Source organism: Anthonomus grandis, chromosome 10 (assembly GCF_022605725.1).
Source record: "Anthonomus grandis grandis chromosome 10, icAntGran1.3, whole genome shotgun sequence".
Taxonomy (NCBI): domain Eukaryota; kingdom Metazoa; phylum Arthropoda; class Insecta; order Coleoptera; family Curculionidae; genus Anthonomus; species Anthonomus grandis.
This window is the reverse complement of record NC_065555.1, coordinates 22675633-22698126: the sequence shown is the minus strand read 5'-3', so window position 1 is coordinate 22698126 and position 22494 is coordinate 22675633. Positions and strand designations below refer to the sequence as shown.

Genomic DNA, 22494 nt, shown 5'->3' with positions numbered 1-22494 from the left:
CCTTTTATTACAGAAAAAATAACCTAACGAGAAAAGTATATGCCCTATGCCCACCTCCTCAACCCAATCCAACCCAACTCAGCCCAACCCAACCCAATCCAACCTGTGGAGAATATAGGTATAACATTGCTTTCATATCATTTTTTTAAATAAATTATCTAATTATGCCTTTTATTACAGAAAAAATAACATAACGAGAAAAGTATATGCTCTATGCCCGCCTCCTCGACACCCTGCATGGGAGAGCAGAAGAACTTATTAACAATACTAGTGTTTTCTGAAGAGAAAAATAAAATGTAATAAAAAAATGTTATAATTCTATATATTTTTATAGTTACGTTTATCATTGTTACCGTGATAATTATCCTCTAATTCCTTTTAGTTTTTTAATCAGTCAGATTTTATAGTGTGACCATAATAAATTAAGATTTATATGCTAAATTTTGTGTTAATTTCTTAAAAGAGGCATAATATCTTTGGATAATCATGTGTCAATAATTTATATATTACTATTAACATAATAACTAAACAAGTAGAGTTCTATGAAATTCTTGGTTGAAATATATAAACTGTTTAATAAATTACCAACACATTTCTTACTAGTAATAATTAAAATTATATATAAAAATTCTCCACTTGCTTATAACAAGGAAAATTTAATTTGATTGAATTTTCGATATTTGTTAATGTGAAATTGACAGCTGTAATCATCATTTGAAGTATATTCTCCTTTTTTATTATTTTAACAGTAAATCCAAGATTTTAATTTTCTGCCAACATATATGGGCTGATATTAGAGATATATGTTGCCTGAATTTTCAGGTTTAAGGTGGCCCTAGACTGGAATATTTGAGAGCGATGAATGTATGACTATAGGATGTATGTAAAGTTCAGTGCAACGATATATTAGAATGGTCACCTGTCAAAACACCAGCATTCCACCTGCCAAACAATGTCATCCACCTTCTATTTACATTGTTTGAGAAGTAAAATGCTGGTGTTTTGACGGGTGACCATTCTAATATATCGTTGCACTGGACTTTATATAGGAGCGTTTTTGTTGGAGTAACATAAATGTGCATTACAGTAACATATATTTCTATTTTTAGTTTGATTTAATGAGCGACATACAAGTATAACACAAATATACCCTAGTCTATGGCCATCTGTTAGCATATTATGATATACATTAAAAAAACCCTTTTACACTTTTCTCAAAAGATCACATTCACTTTTAGTATTATACAGGCAATCCAGTACACAGAATATCCAATCTATTCATATATTTTATAGTTTTTTAATAAGACAACAATACTTATATCAAATGTTTATAATATATTTATAAAAAAAAATATAATTCAAAAAAATAAAAATTAATATTTTCCCCTGCCCCGACCACGGTAAGGCAAACCTCCTCTATTGGTTTGCCTTAAAATAGCGCTGGCCACCGCGTCGGTTACGGCCGACAATAGCGTTTCTAAAAGAAAAAAAACATATAACAAACTTAAATACAATATAAAAACGTTATATATTACTCTGTTGGTGGAGATTGACGCGCTCTCTACGCCTCTTAATCCTGCTATTTCTCGCTCTCCATCTCCTCCCTCTATTATTGTAATTTTCTTCTGTAACGAAATAAAGAATTTTAATGTTTTCCGCGGGAATTAGAAAGAAAATAAAAAATAGCAATATCTCAGTGAATTTTATACTTACTATTAATACCGCGTTGGGAGGAGTCGGTGGGTCGGGAGGATTCGGTGGGGCGGGAGGATTCGGTGGGTCGGGAGGATTCGGTGGGTCGGGAGGATTCGGTGGGTTGGATTGGGTAGGGAGGTTTTGGTTGGGTTGGGTTGGGTTGAGGTTCCGACTATTCGATAAAATATAACGAACAACTAATTCAAAATATAATCTAAATAAATTCTTACCGGTACACACTCAATGATCGCCTGTAGGCTTTCGGCCATTGCGTCAACATCCATTGTGTTCGCTTGCATGGTACGAAATGAACCAAAATAAAATTCAAACAATGGTTGTTAGGAACGCTGTTTGTATCGTTCAACTATAGTTACTGTTTGTATTGTATTATTTCTAAGAGACCATTAAATCAAATAATCATTTTGACGTGAAAAATGCCGTTTTTTTGAAATGTCAGTGTGTTTATACCGGGGTGAATCAAAATGAAATTTGTCCTATTATTTTATTAAAAATATTCGAATATATACGCGGGTCAGTCGTAATGATCTATTTAATTTAAAACATGGATTTAGATATTAGGTGAGTTTTATACTATTGAGTTTATTAAAAATAAATGTTAATAATTCTTAAACATTGGTTTTGGGATATAAATAAAAAATTTTCGAAATTATTAATTTTTAAGGTTAGACAAGTATTATAACTTTTTTGTTTTTTGTGCGATTTGGTTGAAATTTGGTACCTAGGGTTTATTTCGGATAGGATTAATAAATTTTGACAGATATTTGACATGACTATGTTTTAAGGTCACGTGACTATCAAAACTTTCTTCCTATTTGTCCGATTTGATTGAAATTTGGTATTTGGGGTTTATTTAGGATGCAATTATTAATTTTTGACAGATATTTGACATTTGACTTCCGGGTTACGTGACTATTAAAGCTTTTTTGCTATGAGTCCGATTGGGTTCAAATTTGGTATTTGGGCTTTATTTAGGATGAAATTACTATTTTTGAGAGATATTTGACATTTGAGTTTTGGGTCACGTGACTATTGTAACTTTTTTGCTATGGGTCCGATTGGGTTGAAATTTGGTATTTGGGATTGATTTAGGATGCAATTATTAAATTTTGATAGATTTTTGACACTTGAGGTTCGGGTCACGTGACACTGTAACTCTTTTGCTATTGATCCGATTGGGTTGAAATTTGGTATTTGGGGTTGATTTAGGATGCAATTAATAAATGTTGACTGATATTTGACATTTGAGGTCCAGGTCACGTGACACTGTAACTCTTTTGCTATTAATCCGATTGGGTTGAAATTTGGTATTTAGAGTTTATTTAGGATGCAATTAATAAACGTTAACAGATATTTGACATAATAACACATTATATTGACATACAACGCGACTATATAACACATTATGGTTCTTTGAAGCATGATACCCCCAACAACTGGTCCTCTTTTTCCTTGGCAGATAAACCTTAGCCCCCCCCGACTGACCAGACTTAAGTACACCTGATAATTTGCGATTTTTTTTAAGAAATCCTCTAAGGCCCATCACTGACAAGTCCTAAAGGTTCCAAACTGGTCCCCACGGACCAAAAGTATAGGAGCGAAGCGACTATACTTGTTATATAGTCGCAGACTATATTATGCACGCCACGTCGGGCCCGAAAAATCGTGTTTTTTTGGAAATAAAAATTCATATCTTTGGCTGTATGGCTAGCGAAACGATGAAATTTGGCATAGAGTCTCTCAATACATTGGCAATGATGGATCCGTAAACGAATTTTTTTTTCGGTACCACCAAACGGAGCTGTACTGTCTCAAAGTCAAAAATTCGTAAAAAAACGGGTCAAAATTCATTTTTGCACGAGATCTCAATTTTAACGCTGTCAAAAAAATTGAAATTTTTAGGCATAAAAGACTTTATAGTAATTCATGTCTGTATACTTTTTGGGCCCGATCGGTATACAGGGTGAGTTGTTATAAGCGAACAAAAGTGACTAAAAAAAAAATTCAAACTTCTCCAGAGGCTAAAAAAAAATTTTTATAAAAAAATTGTTTCGGCGAAAAGACTTTATTTTATAAGAGATTTGACATACTTGGAGCTTTTTTTTGTAAAAAATTTATTTTACGAGTTCTGGCATTTTCAGTTTTTTGGGATTTTCCGCCAAACGATACTTATTTTGGGAAATTTTTTTTTTTCAAAAAATAACTTCATCCTTTACCTTTCATATGCCATATAACCGAAATTTTTGGGAACCATACAGGGCGAGCAATAATGAACTTTACCCATGAAGGTCCGACCCGAAAATCACATTTTATTTAATAACTTTTTAGTGGTTGCACCTGGACAATTTATATTCTCAGGCATTAAATACTTTAATAACCCCATTATTTGTGTAAAATTACAATCTTCCAACTTTAATAGGTTCTGAGCAATTCGAATTTTCGCGTTTAATTCATTTTCCACGTCCCTGTACATGGTGAAAAGATCAGACATCATCTAAAAGATCCGAAATTTTGTTTTACAACACATACTAAAATTTCAGGGTTCCAACGATAGTACAAGTACCCGAAAAATGCGATTTTATGAAAAAAGTCCATTTTTTTGCGTTTTTGCAGGTAATTGGAGGTGTCAACCTAAACTCTGATGAAATGGCTAGTGGGAACAATACTTTGACGCATTGTGGTTAAAAATTTTTTGCTCGTAACAGGTGGCCGGGACTTGGTTGGGTTTTTTGTAAAATTATGAATGAAAATGAACCGGAAACGATCAGGGAAAGGAAGCACCGAATCAGAAAATGAATGGGCTTTCCGAATCTGTGCATATCAATTGGGGAAATTGTGTATTGCGCCCAGGAAAATTCGGCAAACATTTTGACGTCTTCGAAAAATGCCGTTTTTTTGAAAAGTCAGTGGTTTTATACCGGGGTGAGACGAAATGAAATTTGCCCGATTATTTTATTAAAATTATTCGAATATATACACGGGTCGGTCGTAATGATCTATTTAATTTAAAATAAAAATTTAGATATTTGGTGAGTTTTTACCATTTAATTTATTATTAATAAATGTTAACAATTCTTAAACATTGCTTTTGGGATATAAATAAAAATTTTTTGAAATTATTGATTTTTAAGGTTAGTCGAGTATCATAACTTTTTTGGTATTGGTGCGATTTGGTTGAAATTTGGTACCTAGTACCTATTTCGGATAAGATTAAGAAATTTTAACAGATATTTGACATGACTATGTTTTAAGGTCACGTGACTACCTTAACTTTCTTCCTATTTGTCCGATTTGACTGAAATTTGGTATTTGGGGTTTATTTAGGATGCAATTATTAATTTTGGACTAATATTTGACATTTGACTTCCGGGTCACGTGACTATTGTAACTTTTTTGCTATTGGTCTGATTGGGTTCAAATTTGGTATTTGGGCTTTATTTAGAATGCAATTATTAATTTTTGACTAATATTTGACATTTGACTTCCGGGTCACGTGACTATTGTAACTTTTTTGCTATGAGTCCGATTGGGTTCAAATTTGGTATTTATGCTTTATTTAGGATACAATTAATAAATTTTAACAGATAATTGTCAAATTATATTTTAAAGTCACGTGACTTTCATAATTCTTTTGCTATTGATCCGAATGGGTTGAAATTTGGTATTTAGAGTTTTATTAGGATGCCATTATTGAATTTTTACAAATTTTTAAAATATTGCGTTTTTAAGTCACGTGACTATCAAAATTTCTTTCGTATTCGCCCGATTTGATTGAAATTTCCTATTAGATTATACGTATATATTTATAGATAATATTTTGTAGTACCCTATTGCTTTTAACTTAATTGTTTCTTAGATTTGCCTTTGAAAAACAAATTAAAAAATCATCGGTTGGATATGCTTTAAAGGGAACTTATTTTCTTTCATAATATTGTAGCATTATTATAGATTTTGAAAATTTTTGTCATTAAGCTTTTTCATTCCTTTTTGAATGGTCTTTAGCCAGAAAAAAGAAATTTGGAATTTGGAGCATGTTTTGAAAAAATTTTAATTTTGGGCCCGGTTTTGTTCGAAAATCGATAAATGCAAATAAATAGGTTTTCTGTTCATTTTAGAGTCAAATCGATAATAACCTTTTTGAAAGGTATCCTGAAGTAGTACCCGATAGAAAAATAAAAAAATGAAATTTTTTCATAGGGCTCTTGATAATTCGATATTTATGAATTATAGTTTTTTACAATTTTCTCCGAATCTGTGATAGCTATAATCAATTAGTTTTAACATTCGAATACCTCGTAATATTCCCTAGAACTTTTGTTTAAGGCAAAAAGTTGTTAGAGTTATAGTTTAGTTAGAAAAAAATAAAAACCATTTTTTCACAATTTTTCATGGCTATACCCCTTTCGATTTTGGAGCAAAAAAAAAATTTTTTTTTCTTAGGTTTTTTTTACTGGAAATTGCCAACTTAGGGCTTGCATTATAATTTGTCAATTATCATTTTAAGAAAAAAAATGGTACCGTGGAAAAAAAACGAGTTTTCTTTTATTTTTTTTCACATTTTTACTAATATCTCGACTTCTATAGCTTCGATTCAATTCGTTGATGGTTTTTATTATTCCTTATTCTCCTCCTGTTAATTCTTTTTATATTTTATTACAATTGCCTTTCGAAATAAAACTGAAAAATTAAAAAAATCGACGTAAAATCCCGGTTGTCTTATCCCTATACATAGGCTCTTATGGAATCTAATTTTTCCCTTTATATTATGGCACTCGTATAAATCGTGGAAGATTTTGTCATAAAGCTTTTTTATTAGTTTTTGAATGGTCTTTAACCAGAAAAAAGAAATTTTGAATTCGGAGCATATTTTGGAAAAATGGTCATTTTGACCCAGGATTTTGTTCGAAAATCGAAAAATGCAGAGAAATAGGTTTTCCGTTCATTTTAGAGTCAAATTGGTAATAATCTTTTTTAAAGATACTCTGAAGTAGTACAGGTTAGAAAAATAAAAAATTGAAGTTTTTCCATAGGGCTCTTGATAATTCGATATTTATGTTTAATAGTTTTTTCTAATTTTCTCCGATTGTATAATAGGTAGAACCGATTCGTTTTGACAGGCGAATACCTCTTAATATAGCGAAGAACTCTTATTTAATACAAGAAGTTGTCAGATTTATAGTTTATTTATAAAAAAATAAAAACCATTTTTTCGCAATTTTTCATGGCTATACCCCTTTCGATTTTCGACCAAAAAAAAAATTTTTTTTCTTGGGTTTTTTTAGTGAAAATTGCCAGTTTAGGGCTAAATCTAAAATTTGTCAATAATTATTTTAAGAAAAAGAAATGATACCGTGGGAAAAAAACAGTTTTCTTTTGTTTTTCCTACATTTTTACTAATATCTCGGCGTCTATAGCTTCGATTCGATTCGTTGATGGTTTCTTTTATTTCTTATTCTCCTCCTGTTAATTCTTTTGATATTTTATTACTATTATATTTCAAAACAAAAAGGAAAATTAAAACAAATCGACGTAAAATCCCTGTTTGTTCTATTTCAATAAATAGACCCTTATGGGAACTTCTCTCTGAATTTGGTATTTATGGTTTCTTTAGGATACAAGGAATAAATTATGACAGATAACTGACATTTGAGTCAGCCTAGGTCACATGACTACCGTAACTTTTTTGCTATTGGTCCGATTCTAATCGAATTTGGTATTCAGGCTTTATTTAGAATACAATTAATATACTTCGACAGATATTTGAAATATAAGATAGTATACTAACACAACGCGACTATATAACAAATTATGGTTCTTTGAAGCATGATACCCCAACCACTGGTCATCTCTTTCCTTGGCATATAAACGTTGGTACAGCTGATAATTTTTGTTTTTTTTTTAAGAATTCCTTTATAGCCCTTCACAGACAAGACCTAAAGGTTCCAAACTGGTCCCCACGGACCAAAAGTATAGGAGCGAAGCGACTATACTTGTTGGTAGTGTTCGTACGGTTGCTGTTTGCCGGTTGCCGGATGTTTGGCTGGTTGCTGTACTTTGGGGCGCGACGTTTCGCCACTTGACTCTTGCATCTCGCCGTCTGACAGCAGGATCAGCTGATTTCAAACTTCAAACTTGTGATTGAGGGATCAGCTGATTTGATACTTCAGTGCAGTGCGTAAAGGTACAAAAGTTTAAATTTCTTAAGTTTTTTATTATGGATGTGTGATAATCATCCCTTTTGATTAATTATCGTCACTGTTTTTACTGTATTAAATATTGTGTTGGAAACTATTTTTAATTTAAAATTAGATCATACTTTTTTATTTTTTTTTATTCATTTATTTCACATATATTATTCATTTTGTTGCCATAATGTCGGCTGAAGAGCTACAAGTGCAATTAGATCAAACTAATGCTCAACTACGTGATGTCAGGGACGCCCTGGCTAATGTTATTGCCGGTAATGGCCGTAATGAAGGCCGCATCGACGCTGTTTCGCCTAAAATTCCCAAAATTATAACTTCTGACATTCAGTGCTGGCTTTTTCAGGTCGATGCCGCTTTCCGCCGTTCCAATATAACTGTAGATTCTACAAAATTCGATTATTTAGTTATGGCTATTGACGATGCGGAAGCCTTCAAATGTATCAGCTCAATTATTAAATCGAGTCCGCTTCCGGGTGATGCGTTTGAACAAGCAAAAGCCAAGCTTGTTTCACGTTTTTCCTTATCTAAGGAGGACAGCTTAAAAAAGTTATTAAAGGGTCGTGTCGATGTTAATTGCAAACCTTCTATAGTATAGAGTCAACTTCGTGATTTGAATGAAAGTAACCTCTTGGATCAAGTTCTTAAAACAATCTTTCTCGATTGTCTTTCGCAACAGCAGCGCGACATTCTAACGATTGTATCAGACAAGGACCTTGAAACTTTAGCCACTATCGCCGACAAGATTTCGTGTCAACCTGGTTCGAACGCTGAATTTCCCCAAGCTTTCGGGGTGTTTAAAAAACCCGTGCCATCATTGCCGGTAGACCGCTCTGAATTTCAAAAGCTCGAGGCAAAATTTGACACCATGATGGAATCATTTAAGCAAATGCAAACGGAATTTAAACGCTTATGCAGTCGCGGTCGGTCACGGTCTGGGTCCAATCAGGGTCGCAGGGGTAATTCTGCGAAATCCGAGTTATGTTATGCGCATCAGAAATACCCGAATAACGCTCTTTCGTGCAAAGAGTGGTGTAAAATGTTCGCGGAATTTTCGGCTAAGCCAAAAAACTAAATTCTACACCTTCCTGTTTGGAGGCGGCAGGTAAAGGTGTGATTGGACCTTCTCGACGTCTTCATATCCGTGACAGAACCACAGGTCAAATTTATCTTGTCGATACCGGTGCGGACATTTCGCTAGTGCCAGTCGATCCTAGGTTTCGCGACAGACCGGCTGGGCTAAAACTTTATGCCGCTAATAATAGCTTCAAAAATACTTATGGTGAGGCGCTTCGTACTCTGAATTTGGGGCTGCGGCGCGACATATCCTGGAACTTTTGTATTGCGGAGGTTCCATATGCCATTATTGGCGCCGATTTACTTTTTCAGTATAATTTGGCGGTTGATCTACGCAGGAAATGTTTACTGGACACTTCAACTGAGCTATGCTCTAAAGGAATTGTCAAAGAGGCTCCTGTACACTCCATACATTGTGTGCTGATAGATAGTGAGTGCAAAAAAATTCTTTCAGAATTCCCAGAAATTACAGGCAGCTCCTGCAATATTCCTCCAAAAATTCCTAGAGTTTTCCATCATATAGTTACCTTAGGACCTCCCTTGTCAGCTCGGGCTCGTCGGCTACCGCCTGATAATCTTAAGTATGCAAAAATGGAGTTCAAGCATTGGATAAACACTGGTAGGTGTAGACCCTCTTCTAGCTCTTGGGCAAGTCCCATTCATATGGTCAAAAAGGGTGACACCGAGTGGCGGGTGTGTGGTGACTATAGACCGTTGAATGCGGTCACCAAACCGGATAAATATCCCATTCCCCATTTATATGACTGCTCCAGTAAATTACATGGTAAAAAAATCTTCAGCAAGCTTGATCTTATTCGTGCTTATCAGCAGATTCCAGTTCATCCTGAGGACATCGAAAAGACTGCTGTAATAACTCCCTTCGGTTTGTTCGAATTCATGTTCATGACTTTCGGCTTGCGTAATGCTAGCCAGACCTTTCAGAGATATCTCAACCAAGCCTTGAACAACCTTGATTTTACCTTTGCTTATCAGGACGATATTTTGGTATTCTCCAAAACCATTGAAGACCATCACACTCATTTACGAGTAGTCTTCGAAAGACTTAGAGAATTTGGTCTTCGCTTAAATCCCGCCAAATGTGTTCTTGCCGTTAATGAAATTGATTTTCTGGGTTATCGCATTAACCATCGTGGTATATCTCCTATTCCTACTAAGGTTGAAGCCATTTTAAGTTTCCCCAAGCCTTCTACGGTCTCTCAGCTTCGCCGCTTCTTAGGCATGGTAAATTTTTACCATCGCAATATTCCTACCGCGGCCTCCTCTCAAGCTCCTTTAAATGCATATTTCAAGGACTCGCGTAAAAATGATCAAAGTCCTATTATCTGGACGGATCAGTCTGAACGAGCTTTTGAAAAAGTTAAACAGGAGCTAGCTAGTGCAGTCTTACTAGTCCATCCCCGCGCTGGTGCGGAACTCCGTGTGGTATCCGACGCCTCTGACATTGCAATTGGTGCTTCCCTCGAACAACTGTCTGAACCGATTGATGGAACGAAGCAGTCTTGGGAGCCTTTAGCATTCTTTTCTCAGAAATTGTCCCCTCGGCAGACTCGATACGGTCCTTACGATAGGGAATTGCTAGCCATTTACGAGGCAATTAAATACTTTGAGCATTATCTTGAAGGTCAGGAGTTCAAGGTTGTGACCGACCATAAGCCCTTGATCTACGCTTTTCTTCAGCGTCCAGACAAAGCTTCTCCCCGGCAATCTCGCCAACTTTCATACATTTCCCAATTTACTACGTGCATTGAATACATTAAAGGTTCAGATAATGTGGTGGCTGACTGTTTGTCACGTATTGAGTCTCTTTCTCTACCCATAGACATCTCTCTAAAACAAATTTCTGATTTGCAGAGCAAAGATGAAGAACTGGCAGAGCTTATTAAGACCCCCCATAAAGACTTCTGTTTTAAAACCTTCGACTTTGGTCCTGACAAGACATCTTTATATTGTGATATCTCTGGCGACTCCATTCGCCCCTTTATCCCTTTGCCATTACGGCGCGTGATCTTTGATCGTATACATAACGCTGCCCATTGTGGAACCAAATCAACTGACAGGCAAATTCGCATGAAGTACATTTGGCCCGGTCTGCACCGTGATGTTGCACTATGGTGCAAAACCTGCTTAGATTGCCAGCATGCCAAGGTTTCTAGGCATGTCAAATTTATTCCTGAACATTTTGTAACCCCTGATGGTCGTTTCGACCAGGTACATATCGATCTGGTGGGCCCTCTGCCTCCAAGCAACGGCTTCCATTATATTTTGACAATGATTGATCGGTTCTCCCGTTGGGTAGAGGCCATTCCAATCCCGGATAAATCTGCCCAAACTGTTTCGCGGGCCTTTTATGATACATGGGTCTCTCGTTATGGGTCTCCCAAAGTTATTACCTCTGACCAGGGTCTTGAGTTTGAAGCCACTTTATTTAAAGCCTTACTTAGCCTTATTGGCACTCAACACATCCATACGACTGCTTACCACCCCGCGGCAAACGGAATGATCGAGCGTTGGCATCGTTGCCTTAAAGCCGCTTTGAAGTGTCACAATGACAAGAATTGGACGCGGACCTTATCCACGGTTCTTTTAGGGTTGCGCTCTCATGTTCGTGCTGACACCGAGGCATCGCCTGCCGAATTCTTGTTTGGCACAACACTTCGCATGCCTGGCGAATTCTTTCTTGAAGGGGATTTTACTCCTGATCCTCGCACATTCATTGAGGAGTTCCGTGAGTTTATGCGACTTGTCAGGCCTGTTCCAGTCACACATAACCACAAGAGGCGCGCGTTTGTTTTTAAAAATTTATATGAATGCTCCCATATTTTCTTACGCAAAGTTGTTGCGAAGACACTCGAACGAACTTATTCCGGACCTTACAAGGTTGTTAAAAGACCGTCCGATAGGGTGTTTGATATCGATATCAACGGGAAAACGAAAAGCGTCTCGGTTGAGCTACTTAAGCCGGCATATCTCATGTCTGAAGACTTGTTAGCTGATACACTTGATAGCGACCCTCCTTTAACCACCCCTTCGAGTCTAGCTGGAACCCAGGACTTGAATGGTGCTGGCAATTCGCCAGTCACCTCATCCAGTTTGGCTGGAACCCACGACTTGGACGGTCCTGGCGATTTGCCAGTACCAATGGTTAAAAAGGTTTTAAAAACTTATGCTCGTAAAAAGCAAGTGAGATTTTCAAATACATAATTTTAATTATAATTTTAATTTTTGCATATTATAGTGTTTGTAACTTTGTGTTATTCTAATGTTGCTAATGCATAATTTTATTAATCTTTGCATATTATATAATGTTTGTGACTTTGTTGAATTGTAACGTTCACACTAGGAGGGGAGTGTGTGGGGACTTGTATCGCCCTCTCACTCACTCCGAGAGTGGAGGGGAGGCTGTCAATTGTCAGGATGTATTCGATCCATTATGGCGGATTAGGTTGCAACTGAGTCGTGACAGAGACTGGTTGTAAAAGTCGTTGACTTCCACGTGTCTAAGCTATGTAGCTGTTTTCTTGTACGATTGGTACAATAAAGTATTGTTACCCGTTAACGAGTGTATTATTTTGGTGTTTAAGAGTATAGGATCTCTCGTCTGGTGACTACAAAACCTACAAAATCTTATTTTAGGGATTCCCAGTCGCGATTTTAATATTTTGATATTCCGATTTTCTGATAGTTTTATTAATTAAGTGTTAATTAGTTTGTTTTGTATATTATAGTGCTACTTCTATAATAGGTAGTGCTAGCTGTGCTAGGGACCCTATAGTGCCCTGTACTATTTATAATTTGACTATTATTATTGGCAAGAGGTGGGATGGAGGAGGAGGACCACAGTTTTCAGAATAATCCTCCCAAAAGGATAAAACAAAGACCATGTTGTGTTCAGGGATGTACAGATTTCTCTAGTAAGCGGCATCGGTTTCCGAAAAACAATCCCAGGCTCCTAAGGGCTTGCATAAAAGCTGTGAGACCAAAACATTGGGATGTTTTAACTGCAGCTGAAATATATGATAGATGTTTAGTGTGTAATGCTCATTTCTCCAGAGAAGATTGTGTGCCAGGCACAGTTCGAGGTCTTAGAATTAATGCAGTCCCTACTATTAATCTACCAGGTAAAGTATTATAGTAAATTTGTATACTTTTAGTAATAGTATTATCCGGAGTATTGTCCCATTCTGGGTGCCATTATATCATAAAATATACATAATAATTTCCTACATAAGATTGTTTTTATTCTTTCTGCTTTCTTCTGCCTTATGATAGTTACATCACCCTTGACAAATAGGCTCTCAAATAGGATACCCTGTAATCCCTGTATATTTTATTATTGGGATTCACAGTACCACAGAATAGTCAAACAAAGCGTGAATTATTTATAGTAAATAAATTTTATCATTTTAAGTGCATTTACTATAAAATCTTTCTTAAACAAAATTGACAGGCATCTACCATGCAAATAAATGAATGTATAGAATTTTTGATGTTTTCCACCACTGATGATGGGATAATGCGGGATGCACCTACCAACTGCAATATATTTTTTTTAACATTTTAGTGGATCAGGACATTGAAGTAAGGGATGATTTGTTTGAAAATACAGTAATGTCAATTGATTTTGACAGTTCATCTATGGGAATAGATCTTATAACACTACCAGATCCCATACTTAGCCAAAATTACCCTTTAACAAATATCAGTGAACAAGACAATAGGCCCTGCTTCCTTTAATGATTTAGGAAATACTTTTCCCTGCATGCCTGTTCAGAGTTCAAATCCAGTTATAGCAGGTAAGTGGTGTCCTCTTTTTTTTTTCAAATTTTCAATGAAAAAATTTCTATGTAAACGTGTATGTTATTTTGAAATCTGTTTATTAATAACTTCAGGAAAAATTATAATTATTATTTCAAAGAAAATATTGTTATTTTTTCGCATATTTCTGGATCTTGCAGGATATTTTTTTTTACTGGCATATATTTGATCATGTAATGCGCAACTTTGCCCTAATTAAACTGATTTTCTTTGTTTTATAATAACCGAGATTCCAATGGTTACTCTGTCCGTGTAAACATACATACATAATATTTTTTTGTAGATCCCTTAAAGATTCTTACATTTCTCGAGGAAATATTTAATTTTTAATTTTATCCACCAATTTTAATTTATTTATAGAGGTCCCTCTCAAGGTCTCCCTGGAAGGTTGTATGGGCAATAAGATGGATCTAAGTGACTTATCATTGAGTCACAAATATTCCAAAATAATAGAAAATCATACCAACAGAAAATTACCCAGTACTGGTGGTAAGCTATTTGAATTTTACATAGGGTTTATATAGGGTTGTAGTACCAAAGAAATCTTTTGTTTTCGCCTAGATTATGTTTTTATACAGCTAAACTCATAGTATGATCTCTTGTGATAAAATGAGAGAAAAAGTAAATAAGTCAAAAAATGCAAAATGGTTTTATAATGATTAATACAAGAAGTTGCTTAAAATTTTCTGAAATTATATGTTTTGTAATATAAACACTTATAATTATTATTTTTATCATATAATATTATCCAGGGTGGCAATTTATGGAACGGTGCCTATTATGGCTCCGAAAATAAGATTTTTAAAGCATCAAAAAACACGTCCTCAAAGTTTGTTTTTATATGCTTTAATTTTTTTTTAGAAAAGAGTGTGTTGAGGCCAAAAACCAGGAATATGCCTGCAGAACAGAACAAAAAGGATAACTAGAATTCAAAATCAATTATAGCAAAATTACTTACAGAATTGATGAGGACAGAGCTATGAAGTCTTGCGTCACATAAGACATTTCCTAATGGTTCTTTGCCAGACTAAAATAAAGCAAATCGAAAAATTGAGTTTTAAAATACCCTACCAGTACTCTCTCGCAATATTAAAGAAATAAAGTGTTAATAGTGTAACGATCAAGTACTCAACGTAATCTAATAATATTCAATTAAAAATTATTTGAATATTATTAGAAGGCATTTAAAGTAAAATTATTTCTTTAATATTAATATTAATCTTTGTACTTGATTTATTCGAAATAAATTGTTAATTTAGATAGAAGTTTTATTGGATAAAATTAATATTATAAATTTTAAGTAATTAAATGCTTTGACACTTATATAAAGGATGATCTATGCAAAGAACACTCGTAGGACGGTAGCTGGATGGGAGGATGACTCGCCCTTTTTGGCAATCAGCATGATATTGCCTGGGCTGGGATAGAGGAGAATTGAGCTTCAAAGATATCGACCATCATTTCTCCTTTTAGTCGGCCGATATTGTGTTCCCTTGCACATTCAGAAAGGACAAAGGTTTTTGATGCCTTTGGTCAGGTTGCGGGTAATTTTAAAGAGCTCACTAGGATGCTTAATATTGTACTCTATTTCGTCGAGTTTTATTCTCTGGTTTCAAGTTAAACTCCTTAAGTAGAGCCCTTCATCTACAATTGGCGCGGTAGTATTACCTTTTGATGAATGGATGGTCTGTCCTTGCGAAGCGTCATAGTTGGTTGCGATGTTAAACTTCTTTCTTGATGTGGTCAAGAAAGTGCGTTTTGTTTGGGCGAGGTAGCAGGATTTTCTTGGAGACTAGAAGCGCGGAAGAGATGTCGTGGGAGCGTTTTGCTCTGCTTTTCTAATGTGTGGAAGTTCAAAAGTTAGAGGGTGGACTTATGCCAAGTATGTAACGAATCCCGCTACAAATTTGGCGGGGATTGGGGGGAAGAAGCTAGGGGGAATAGAATAGGAAGGTCATAAATATGGGTAAATGGGTGTAGTTTCTAAGGTTAAAGGGCGAGTTTAGCGAGATCCAATTGCGAAATTTCGATGAAAGTTTGTTAGACTGTTTGACACGAAGTTGGAACATGGGTTCGACGACGGCCTTAGGCCGTCGTCCCACCAAAGATACACGACAGCGACGCCACATCTCCGCGATGTCGTCAGCGTGTATCTTTCGTGTCGAACCCATGTTTTAAAATCATTTTGTCCCCACCAACGCTGCGCCGAAGACACATCCAAATGCGTGTCGCCTTCGTGTTGCCGGGAGACTGGACGTGTCAGTTGCGAAGCAACATTCAAGCTGTGTGTATTGGCGTTTTTTTTTTCATTTATCGAAGTTTTGTTTTTTTTGTTTATTATGGCACAACAAAATGCTGAACTGGATTTTAATGGATGTCTGTGCAGCTCCTTAGCAGCAACAAACATTTTTTTAAATTTTTCTCAATAAAAGGATGCACCCACCATTTTCTTTTTTTTTGCCTTTTTATTTTTTTTCTATTCCGCAAATACCAATACCTTGCAACCACATCCTCGTCTTCACTCGATGACATTTTGAACTAAACTGAACAACTAAACGTAGGAAACACGAAACGCGTATCTTTGGTGGGACGACGGCCTTACTCTAGTCTAGACGAACCGATACCCTCTCAAAGTCGCGATAATTTTTCGGACACTTCCCTTACTACGACCCATATATTGACCGCTTAACCTTTATTGAGGTATGGTTCATCGAGACCACCATGCATAAAGAAAGGTCAATAGCACAAGCTGTGAAGGGTGAGATTGTACCTGTGTTCAACCTCAAAGATAAGGGGCAAACGATTTTTGACTGGTGTAAAAAAAAATAGATGAGTTGCGTCAAATATTTAAATGGTCAGAGCAAGCAACTATTTATTATGCTACCAGTAAATTGGACGGTTTAGCCAACGTGTGGTATAAAAACTTGCCAACCGTGAGTTTTTCTTGCGAGGAGTGGAAAGCATTATTGCGGCATTAGCGATATTGTAGTTAAGACAGAAGCTACTGCAGGTAATCACCAGACAGTGGACTCACTTTATAAATATATGAGTGCTTTAAAAAAAAAACTTGACCTCCAGCGGACCTTCAAGAACTGGACAAATTTTACAGCTCAAGTAAGGTTACAAACCGAGTCATGTTGCAGGGAGCCTAAAACAGAATTGTCTAAGCAAAAGATGTTCCATGCAGGGACGGATGCATAGGGGGGGAGGGGGGAGGCTCCCCCCCAATGAGAATGTGCAGTTGGTAAAAATTTCCCAAAGTTGGTAAATTAAAAAACTCAAGTTTTCAAACCAGACTAATGACACACTTTTATAAAAACATTATGTGATAACCTATTTTTTAAAAACCTTAACATAAGCATTTTCTTAAAACTAATTTTACCAAATACAATAATGTCTGTCAATAAATCGTTGACTCGGTGTTATTCTTAATATTTCTGGGACGTCGCGGCCCGATAAACAAAATGATATCGGCACATATCGCTTACAAAGATTAACATGAAATTCTAGACCTTGATCCTTGATTTATATCAAGTTACAACTGAAGACTTTTTGGTAAAAGCCCTATTAATTTTTAATGTAGGTATCCTCTCTTGCAAAGAATAAAATATACACCTTAACGTCCTTAACTTTCAAAACAAAATAATTTTATACGACATTGCAGCAATTCGATTTACCGCTTATAGTGTGAATGCACATTTAGCTATATTAAAATCAATGCGCACTGCCCGCTAAAATGTCACTTGTCAAAGTCAAAAGTAAAAATTTAGTTTTGGCGGCAACAAACAGGTGAATTATTGTTCTTATTCAGTTTTTAAATACATTTTGAAGTTTTGGATAAGTTTTGGTGTTTTAAGATGGAAAAAAAAGTACGTTCGAATAGAATAAGAGTTCAGTGTTTATCGCGTGGTTCAGAGTTTGTGAAAGAATATAAACCTACACATGAGAAAAAGATGCACGGCGGAAAATGTGTAGCAGTAAAACTAGTAGGCGCTCCAGACAATCCTTTTGTTTTGGCGGCAAAAAAAAGACGAAATGAAGAAGTTAGCGAAGGTAGGTAAAAATACATACTAATACAACTAAATCGCGGGTTTGGCCTTGTAATGAGGTAAAAAGTAAAGGAGATGATATAGTCAAGATTGTTTACACCCCTTTTAAAAGAGGGGTGTGCTAAAACCACAAAATTATCTAGATTTTTATATTCATTTATTATATTTATTCAGTCATTAAAAATAAACAATACTTAATTAGCAAGCTTAATTTCGCGATAAATTATTACCTACGTATTGTATTGTTTTAGCATCGTCTAGTTCGATAGAAAATATACTTGAATTGGCAGTGAATAAAAGAAAGAGCAAAGAAGAATCTAAAGGTAAGCTGAATATAGAATATAATAGATATATTTTGATAGGTTTTTGCGTTTAAAGGCCGGTTTACACGCTACGACATAGTGTGTAAATAGAAAAACGTACTTCTCACGGCAAATAAAATAAAAAAATTACACATTTCGTAAAAACTTTAGTTTTGTATTTCGATTTTATATTAGCCAATAAAACGTACGATAATTCGTAATGTATAAACCGGCCTTATTAGTGGTTATAGGGAAAAAGAACACAAGAACTTTTTCTGATTACTGATTTGGATTTGTAGATGTAACAAATACTAAAAAGCCAAAACAGTTAATTACCGTTTTTCCGGAAGCTGAACAAAGTAGACATTTTAATTGAGGAGCCTGAAAATGAAAACATTGAAAGCTACACATTTCAGGAATCAGAACATGGTATGTTTTATTAGCCAACATATTGGTCTAGTGCAACACAAAATAATAAAATGTGCAATATCTTTTAGAAACAGGAGATGATCACGAACATTTTTCAGACCGCATAAGCTCTAACTCTAAGACTCAACTTAATAGTGATTCGATGGATAACTTAGCTGATCAGTTAATAATGCCTAATTTCTCATACGTGAATCAAAATCAAAAGGTCTTCATGAATCCTTCGGACAAAAATTCCGAAAATGACTTCATCCAAGAACAGGGCGAGAAGGCATCATCACAAGGTAACATTATTATTTACTAGATAAAAATTAAAAATTATATTTTTCACCTAAATAAACTATTTTCTTTTTTAGTGGAGAATATTTCTTTAAATTTTAACGTGAACGAAGAAGAATTTGATAAAACAAAGCCTTCCACAAGCCAAAATAGTCAAGAAGACTTTGACAATAATGTGTCAGATAAAGTAGACCACAATAATTGGTTTGAATGCACTGGCAGTTTTGCTTCATTATTAGATCATTTAACTAATGCTAAGAATTTATTAACTAATATCCAAACTGATTGTAATATAGATGAATATATTACCATTATCCAGATTTTGGATATTACTAATACCATTAAAGAAAAATGTGAATTAACACGAGTGTCGTGTGAATCTTATGTTTCCGTTTTAGAGAAGAAGCGTAGCATTTACGAAGTAGATAAACATGTTGGAGATAATATGATGATTCTACATGACCCCGGCATAAGACAAGAAATTAAAACAGACAAAGAGCGAGACTTTCTCATTGCATTAGGACCCCACCAACCTAATTTAAGAATGTTTCCCAGCGATGGTAAAAATCGCTTCAATTCTGGATGGTATAAAGAGTATCCTTTCTTAGAATATAGCACAGCCAAGGATGCTGCTTTTTGCTTTGTTTGTTTTTTATTTCCCACTGGCGTAGGAAGGGAGAAATCCGAGTTAGCTTGGAGTAAGAATGGAGTCTCATCATGGGGAAAAATGAAGAGCTCTGGATCAAAAAAATTAGGGAAGTTACAGCAACATTTCAGTTCCGTCTCACATAAACAAGCCTTGCGGGATTATGGTAATTTTACTAATAAAGCAAACAACATTGATATTTTAATTAACAAGGAACAAAGAGTTAGGAAAATTGAAGAAGAACGCATTCTTTGTCAAAATACAGAAGTTGTCAGTATTTTGTTTGATGTGGCTAAAACATTGGGTCGACAAGGATTAGCATTTCGAGGAAACGACGAAAATGATGGAAATTTTGTTCAAATTGTGCAGCTGCTTTCCCGTCACAATCCAATTCTTGGAAAATGGCTAGCAGACAGAAAATTGTGTCCTTACCATGTAAGTTACATGGGTGCCTCTTCTCAAAATGAGTTTATCGAAATACTGGGTAAAGAAATACAAAAAGAAGTTGTCTCGAAAGTAATAAAATGCCCGTTTTATGCAGTGATGGCGGATCATACTCCTGATATTTCAAACAAAGAAATGCTATCAATTGTAGTTCGTTCAGTTGATTAAAATGGTTTACCAAGGGAAAGACTACTGTCTGTTATGGAATCAAAAAATAAAACTGGGGAAGCCACCGCACAAGATATTCTGGATACATTCATAAAGCAAAACATTGCGCCAGCCAATTTAGCCTTTCAATCCTATGACTGTGCTGCCTCAATGTCTGGTAAATTTAAAGGTGCGCAAAAAAAGCTGTCCGAGTTGGTGGGTCACAATATTTCTTACATTCCATGTCAAGCCCATAGAACAAATACAGCTTTGGAACATAGTTGTCACGCTTCATTTATAGTGGCGGAAATGTTTAACACGTTGGAGGAGCTATACGTTTTTTTCAATTCGAGCACCAAACGATTTTTTGCAATGAAAGAAAAATTAGCTGAAGTGGAAAATTCGATTTTAATAAGAAAATTATCCAAAACAAGGTGGACCGCTCGGGCAGTAACGCTAAAAGCTATTAGCATATCATACGAGGAAATACTTCAACTATTAGAAGATATTTCAAATGCTAATGATTATTCAATAGACAATAAAAGCAAATCCAAAGCATTGGGTTTATATAAAAGAATGTTGTGTTTCGATTTTATAGTATGTTTAATGTTCTTAAAAAATATATTTTATAAAATGAAAATAATCACAGAAATTCTGGAACAGGATGATCTGAATATCATTGATGCCGTAAATATGATTTCTTTAACATGTACTTCGTTACGAAATATTCGGAATAGTGAAGAGGATGTAAATAATTTAATCGAAAGTGCCATACAATTTGCAGTAAAATTAAATGTTGATCCGGAAACTGATTTCCGAAAACATCATAGGAGGCGTCTTGTTCCAAAAAAAATTGATACAAATAGGGATAGCTCTGTTAATATTCCATATAAGCAGTTTTATAGAAAAGAATTTTATCTTGTTCTGGATACTTTAATTAAGTTTTTAGATGAAAATTTGTCAGTTGTGCTTCAAAATGTCTCACCATTGATAAACTTATTTTCTTTTCCTTTAAACAAAAAAAAACATAATTTTAACACAAATAGAACAGGCTATCTTACTATTTCCACCCAGTCACAAAATTGATGAATTAGCTTTACAAGCGGAGTTGGAAATATTGTTTGAACTATGTAGCAAGTCAGAAAAAGTGGTTAAGTCCATGCAGGATGTGATGACAATTGCTTCCCAAAATAAACAGATTTTTCCTATAGCATTTAAGTTTTGTAGATTTATACTAACAGCTGGATATTCGGTAGCAACTAATGAAAGAAAGTTTAGTCTGCTTAAATTTATAAAAAATGCCAGCCGTTCAAAAATGAATAACGAACGGCTAGACCTAATCATGGCTATGAAAAGTGAAAGAGACATTTTAGATCGTTTAAATATTAAGAATTTAGTAGCCCAATGGGCAAAATTAAAACAAAGAAGACTTAAGGTCATAAGTAATTTGTAAATACTAGTTAATATAAGTTGTAAGTTTTGAATAAGTTTACAGTGAAAGAACCGCACTATAACCAGTATACTTATTTGTTAGAATATAAAATAAATATTACGAGTTGAAAATTGAACCGATTTTTTTATTTGTTAGTGATATGCAAAAAGAGTTTATTGACTTAATTAATTCTCTAATTGTCTAACCTTCTACTTTATAAGTTGGTTAAAAAAATATCCCAGTTGGTAAAAATACAATTCTTTCCCCCCCCAACACCGGACTTTTCGGTACGTCCCTGGTTCCATGCAATAGACTGGGACATCTGGCCCAGGAATGTTCGCTGAAAAATACCAAGCCTCAAGCACAGGTTACCTGTAGTTTCGGTAGACGGACAGCTCAAAGTGAAGATCATGTTTCTCGAAGGGAAGCCAAGCCCAACAGAAAATTTATTAATAAAAACATTTTCAGCTTGATAAAGGTATATCTTCACCTTGCGTTGTCTTCGAAAACTGTGGATTCTATTTTATACGTTTTGTGTATTCTCTAAGGCTGCTTGTTTCTTTCTTAAAGTAACTTACTTATGAGCGAGCCTCTTCATCATCTCTCCAAGCCAATTCGTAGAAAAGTTTTTTGTTCTCCAAATCATTCGGCGTGTTTTTATTGCAACTGTTAACCATTGCTTCGAAATCATCGTATTTTAGAAAAGGTGAACTTGCTTTTCTTTTGTTAGGGTATTTGTAGAAGATGCTTGCGTTTCGCGCTTTTCGACTCACGACCAACATTGAACTCCATATCTTTAAAATGGATCAAAGCTAATTTGATGCTTATTATAGTATGTTTCTTGTAGTAATTTCGCTGTTACATTCCATGATGTTTTTATTGTAAAATCTTTGTACTCCTGACCGTTTTGTTTTTTTATCTTGAATGCCCAATCTTAAAG

At 35.0% G+C, this 22494-nt stretch overlaps 3 protein-coding genes across 6 annotated transcripts in view; 2 read left to right on the top strand and 1 right to left on the bottom strand.

The window, feature by feature from the left end:
• Positions 1–321, top strand: part of LOC126741056 (uncharacterized) — a 36470-nt gene extending 36149 nt beyond the window's left edge. For 3 of the 4 annotated variants that reach the window (XM_050447341.1, XM_050447340.1, XM_050447342.1), the window contains exon 5: positions 14–118. In XM_050447341.1, coding sequence (XP_050303298.1) covers positions 14–27 — 14 coding nt within the window. In that variant the 3' untranslated portion in view covers positions 28–118. Of the gene's footprint in view, positions 1–13; positions 119–180 lie in introns of those variants that run through there. The other variant, XM_050447339.1, reaches the window with a different exon arrangement.
• Positions 322–972: 651 nt separating this feature from the next.
• On the bottom strand, positions 973–2007 carry LOC126741063 (uncharacterized). The gene is made up of 4 exons (XM_050447369.1): positions 1926–2007; positions 1714–1867; positions 1536–1625; positions 973–1477 (listed from the first exon to the last, which is right to left on the bottom strand). Exons 1-4 carry the CDS (start codon positions 1992–1994, stop codon positions 1374–1376), a joined length of 417 nt encoding a protein of 138 aa, XP_050303326.1. The 5' UTR covers positions 1995–2007; the 3' UTR covers positions 973–1373.
• Positions 2008–18477: 16470 nt separating this feature from the next.
• On the top strand, positions 18478–21760 carry LOC126741431 (uncharacterized). The gene is made up of 2 exons (XM_050447836.1): positions 18478–18609; positions 18678–21760. The coding sequence occupies exon 2, from the start codon at positions 20177–20179 to the stop codon at positions 21206–21208; it is 1032 nt and encodes a 343-aa protein (XP_050303793.1). The 5' UTR covers positions 18478–18609; positions 18678–20176; the 3' UTR covers positions 21209–21760.
• The last annotated feature ends 734 nt before the right edge of the window (positions 21761–22494 follow it).